Source organism: Sminthopsis crassicaudata, chromosome 3, assembly GCF_048593235.1.
Source record: "Sminthopsis crassicaudata isolate SCR6 chromosome 3, ASM4859323v1, whole genome shotgun sequence".
In the NCBI taxonomy this organism is placed as follows: Eukaryota; Metazoa; Chordata; class Mammalia; order Dasyuromorphia; family Dasyuridae; genus Sminthopsis; species Sminthopsis crassicaudata.
Window position 1 is genome coordinate 407,059,254 of NC_133619.1, and position 6,000 is coordinate 407,065,253.

The 6,000-nt window shown below is 31.0% G+C and overlaps 1 protein-coding gene across 1 annotated transcript in view; it reads left to right on the forward strand.

Annotated features, from left to right (window-relative positions):
- Positions 1-4,918, forward strand: part of BOLL (boule homolog, RNA binding protein) — a 185,053-nt gene extending 180,135 nt beyond the window's left edge. The window contains 2 exon segments of the mRNA XM_074302775.1: positions 1,280-1,364; positions 4,616-4,918. Coding sequence (XP_074158876.1) covers positions 1,280-1,364; positions 4,616-4,774 — 244 coding nt within the window. The 3' untranslated portion in view covers positions 4,775-4,918.
- The last annotated feature ends 1,082 nt before the right edge of the window (positions 4,919-6,000 follow it).

Below are 6,000 nucleotides of genomic sequence, written 5' to 3' on the forward strand. Positions count from 1 at the left end.
ATATTCTTATCCAATTGTTCACCATTTTTTCATTCAGGCTCAAAACCTTGGAGCCTGTTTATCTTTTCCTCGTCTTCATCCCAACAAAAACAATCACTAAGTCCTGTCAGCCCTATCTAACAATATTTCTTACTTATCTCCTTTCTCTTCCAAAAACTACCACTTTCATTCAGATTCTAATTATTTCTTATCTGGACTAAGTAGTTTCCTAAGCTTTCCGTCTTCCATTAAATTATGATATAGAATTAGACTTAGAAAGCATCTAATCTAACACCTTCATTTTACACATTAATAAACTGAGGCCCAGAAAAGTAAAGTGATTTATTTATACAGATGGTAAGTAGCAGAGCCATTATCCAAATCTTAAGTCATTTGACTCTAAATTTAAGACTATCTTTAAAATATATATATATATATATAGGTTTGAAAAGTATATATGATAATTAGATCCTCTCTCTTTAAAATACATATATATGTAAGTTTGAAAAGTACATATAATAATTAGATCTCTCTCTCTTTAAAATATATATGTAGGTTTTAAAAGTATATATAATAATTAGATCTTCTCTGGTGAGAGAGGTGCTAGTATCATTCTCAGTTTACAAATGAGGAAACCAAAGCTCAGTAAATCATTTGTTCAATTATATAGGAAGGGAGTAAGTATGTTAATTCACCTCTTCCTGAATCTGAAACTTACAGCTTCCTGAAAAAAGCACCATTTTGTTTACAGATTAATTTTTCTTCTACACAAAATACTTGACTTGGAGATCTTCCATTGTCTATTGAATAAAATCTAAATTGCTTAACTTGGCTTTTTAGACTGTCCACAATTGGTATGGTTCCCATCTGCCTTCATACAATATCTGCTCTTCCCATGTGCTGTGCTCTAGCCAAATCACTTTTCTTGTCTCTGCTCAGGCCACTATTTATGCCTGGAATGTCCCACCTATCGTGTGTTCATCTCTACCTATTAAAATCTTCAGCATCCTTCAAGGCCCAATTAAAATACCACCTTCTCTGGAAAACTTTTTGTTTTTTTTTCTACTCCCCAGGCAGAAATAATCACTCTTCAACTCTTCTAAAACTTGTTTTTTATGTTTCTTGTGCATTAATCACATCCAATTTTTGTTCTCTTCATATATAACAGGTGTTGGATTGGAAACACCCTCCATAGAGTACTGAGTTGTATCCCTGAAAATGGCCAAGGTGGTAGGCTCAGCACTCCATGATGTACTACAACTATCACTACACATGTATTCATTTATCTTATCTCTTTTAGTAAATCTAAGCTTCTTGTGGATAAGCATTGTGCAATTAAAGTCTTGATTTTCTTCGGCCTTTCAGCACAATCAAGCACATACGAGGTATTTTATAAATGTTTGTTGAATGAATATAATTAAATTGATATAAAAGTATCCAAAATCTTATCTTGATAAATATGACTTTAGCAGTCTTGATGTTAATTTTATGCTTCAAAACTCTGATTAGTTTATCATAGTATGGCCGACCATATTTTTACATTTCAGGATAATAATGTTTCTTACATATTGTTTTAGTTTAGGATACCTTCATATGCATTAATTCTTTGGGGTTTAAGACAGATAGAGTAGATATCCCAAGACATGAGAAAAACAAGTTTCAAAGAGGTTAGGTAATCACCTAAAGTGATAAAGTCACATATCTGTTATGTATCAAACTCAGAATCAATATTAAACTGCTCCTATATGTAAAGCTAAGAATTTTACAATTTCATTTGATCTTCATAACAACTCTGGGGGGTAGCTGCTGTTATCATTCCTATTTTACAGTTTTGAGGGAATAGAGGCAAGAAGAAATTAAAACATTTGTTTGGGGTCACATAACTAAGTATCTGAGGCCATCTGAATTCAGGTCTTTCTAATTCCAGGCCCAGTACTCTACCCACTCTACCCATCTGCCTCATAATCTGGCTTATTACAATGCCATAATTCAACATTCTTTCCACTAATCTATTTTTTAAACTAGCCCAATAATTGATTAGTATAGAAAGATCCTTATGAGGAGCTCTATTAATGCAGATCTGAACCCACTTTTCAACTTAAAAGAGTTGCCTGAGGGCCCTGAGAGGCTAAAAAACTTGCCCAAGATCATCTATCTAGTACATATTCAAAACAGAACTTGAATGTGGGTCTTCTGCTTGAATTATAATAAAATCATAAATGTTTAAGAGCAGTGAGACCTTAGCAGCTATCTTCAACTCACCCCCAAAAAAAGAATCTCCACTGATTATACCCAACAAATAATCGGCCACTTGCAAAAAGACCTCTAATTAAGGGAGAACCTGAGCCAGCCCAAATTTGTCTTTTTATAGATTTCTACCTATTGCTATTGCTTCTGATCTCAGAAGCCAGAAAGAACAACTGTTAATTCTTATTGTATGTGATAACTCTGAATCCTGTATTCTTCAGACTAAATATCCCAAATTCTCTTAACCAATTCCCATATGATATGTGTTCAGAGGCCTTCATCATCCTTCTTGTCCCACTGTAAAAACTCCAGTTTATCAATGTGCATTTTAAAACTTCAGATTTGGCCTAGCCAAGAATGAGTACAAAGGGTTATCAACTTATTCTGGAAGATAAGTTTTTCCTAATGGATACCAAAGTCATCACTGCTGCCATATTGACTCAGCTGTAGGATGCACTTTCAAGCTTGGTTTTTAAAATCCTAAGAAATCACTTTTGGCATCACCACGTGCTACTTTCACCAAGTCACTAGAATATTTTGATCTCTAAAGTATCAGAAAATAGTTACTAGCATCAGAACATTTGAAAATGTTTATTGAAACAACTTAACTGTTTTTAAATGGAGAAAAATTAATTTAATTATCAAGTAATCATTGCCTGTAAACATAAATATGAGTAGCTATGGTTAGAGTAATAAGAATAGAATTCTTTCCAGGGTTGGCCATTAAATCACTTATATTTGCAGTATACATATTTAAGTATTTAGGTATGGTAGGATTTCCCTTTCACAGTAAAATGTAAAAGTCTAAAATAGGATTTAAACATAGGTCTTCCTGACTCCAGGCCCTACATTCTGTCCACTTTTAAGCTGTAATCATTGCTGCTTTTTATAATATTAATATCTTCATCACCACACTGATAGGTTAGCTAGCTACCCTTCTTAACACAGTTAAACTTAATTGCTTAAAATTTTTGTTTTAGAAAAATTTGGCATAGCATTGAGAATAAACAGATAATTAAAATAATTTTTATTATAAACAGATCAAATCATAATACATTCCTCACAACTCTATGAAGTGCATAGCTGAAAGTTATTGTGGTGTTCATTTTAATGGAACTATGGCAATTCTTGATGGACAATTTTTTTTAATTTTGTGAGACAAGGTACTTTATTAATATATTAAGCTTCTCTTAATTAGATAGCATAAATCTAATGTAAAATATATCTTTAAATTTGTTTCTTTTCTGGTTAAAAACTGCTGTATAGTCCTGAAATTATATGAATGAATTGTACAGAAAGCTACACAAATTGCAAAACTTTTTAGGCAGAAAATTATGTGGCTAACAAGTATTTAAGAATAAAGTTGTTGAAAATAGTTAACTCCTGATAATTTCAGCAATGTCCACACAATTGTTTGCCTGAAAAAATGCTAGAAGTTATATAAAGTTTTATAATCAACTAGCATCTTTTTTGAAAGATATAAATTACTTTGCTTTAGTAATTTAAATAGTCGATGCCCTCCATTATATCAATTGTTAAATGGAGCACTTTTAGAATTATTTCAGCTTTTGAACTATTTTAGAAATATAATTTGATAAATTACTATTGTATATTCATTCAACATTAGAAAGTTATTTTTACTGGAGCACCACTTAAATAATTTTTCCCTACTTTTACATATAGAAAATATATTGGATCTCACTGCTACCTTTTGAGTCCACAAATACCTGATCTCAGAAAAATAGCCTGAGCATATTATTAGATTTCAGAGATTTTTTATTCTAAATTTATAGACTCCTTTCCCTTCTGTTTTTATTTGGTACATAGTGAATGCAAAGCATGCCTTTTTGATTCCTGAGCAAAATATTATGTGTTCCAACCTTTAGTGGGGTCAAATTAAGCACTTCTCATTTAGATTACATGTTATATGTCACTGTGCTAAGTTATTACTCACAAGGCCACAAATAGTGGGTAGTTTTTTCTCTATGTAATGTGACTCTATCCAAATATATGTCATAAAATGATAGAAAGGATGCTATAGTGGATAGAGTCCTGGAAGAAGGAAGTCCTGGGTTCAAATTCTGCCTCTGACACATACTAGCTATATGATCATGTACAAATCATTTAACCTCTTAATGCCCTAAGCAACATTGTAAGACTATAATTGGAGAATGGGTTGATGATCTGTTATTGTTAAAAAGTTTCCACACTAAAAAGTTTCTGACCACACCAATCAAGTCGAGACCATCCATTCTCTTTCCTCCCCAAAACAGTATATAAAATAAAATGTTCATTTTTTTATTTTTGAGTTCACTGAATGCAAATTATATTGTTCTAATATTTATAGATTGGGGGAAAAAATCCTTATTTTTTTTTAATATCATGATAGGAACCAAGGTTACATTCTGTGAGAAGAAGTTTTTCTCAGCCTTCATCTGTGGGACTGAAACCTCGATATACCCGAAGCCCTCACTTTCATCCTAGGAAAGAATTCAGAGCAGAAGATTCAATTCTTACTCCACCTTCTTCTACTGACTCTGTTAAGTAAAATCTTGGCTATTATACCAAACACTAAATAGCTACTAGCTCCATATGTGGTTTGGTACTGAGTTAATGAATGTGCCTAAGTTAAAAGTGTCTTTGCTTTTTGTAAAGGGAATAAAAGGAATCTTGCAATTCATTGCTCAGAACATAAGAGGTGCAGGATAAAATCATGGTTTCCTTTATTAATTCATAAACATTTATGGTAACATATACTTATCTCTGATAAGTAGAACAGAGACTACAGCTACAAGACAGTACATGTCTAGATTAAAAAACTGAAAATTGAGTCATCTGGATATTTTATCTACTTGATTCCTCACACACAGATATTTTAAAAACCTCTAAGTGATTAAATTTCTCAGTTTTCATCCAATGTGTTTTATATTGTATAAACACAACCACAGTGTATTAAAGCAGTTAAGACAAACTGTTTGTAAGATAGGCTGGGCTCAAAAAGGCCATATCTTGATATAGAATATGTTTAGATATATACTCATTCTCATATTATCCAGTTTCACTATATTTAAGTTTTTATGTATGTTTTGTCTATTTTAAATATTTTGCTAAAATATCTAATATTTTTCATTTATAATTTGAATTCTTATCCAAATATATCTTTTAAATAATTTATATTAAGAATTTTAGGGGTCTGTCAGGTAAGGACTATTTGTTTCATACTATATTCCATGGCCAAAAGCTGACATTCTTAAAATACAGTTAATAATACATGTATATTTTATTACTGATCCTTTTGTCACTGATATATATGAAGTGTAAGTGTTTTCTGGCATCTCTGCAGTTTAAATATTTTATACCTATATATGCAACATATATATATATATATATATATATATGTGTGTGTGTGTGTTTCACATATATATGTAATATATATATATATATATACATATTATATCTTGAGAGAACATATATATTTCTTTATTGAAAGTAAATCATCCACCTGTCTATGCTTTCATGTCTTGGCTTATAAGACTTACAGTTTTAAAAAATAAATTAGTCTTGAATTTAAAAAAAAAAACACTGAATTTTCTATTTAACCTTTTAAACTAGAATTTAGGATCATCTGTTAATGTAGTATGGAAGAGTTGATATTTTTTATAAAATGTTAAACTGTCTTTTTAAAATTTACATAAGTTTAGGTACATCTCAGCTGTTCTTAGAGAAAACATTATCTTCCTCTTAAACAAAATTAGGTTCTTAAAGAGTGGGCAT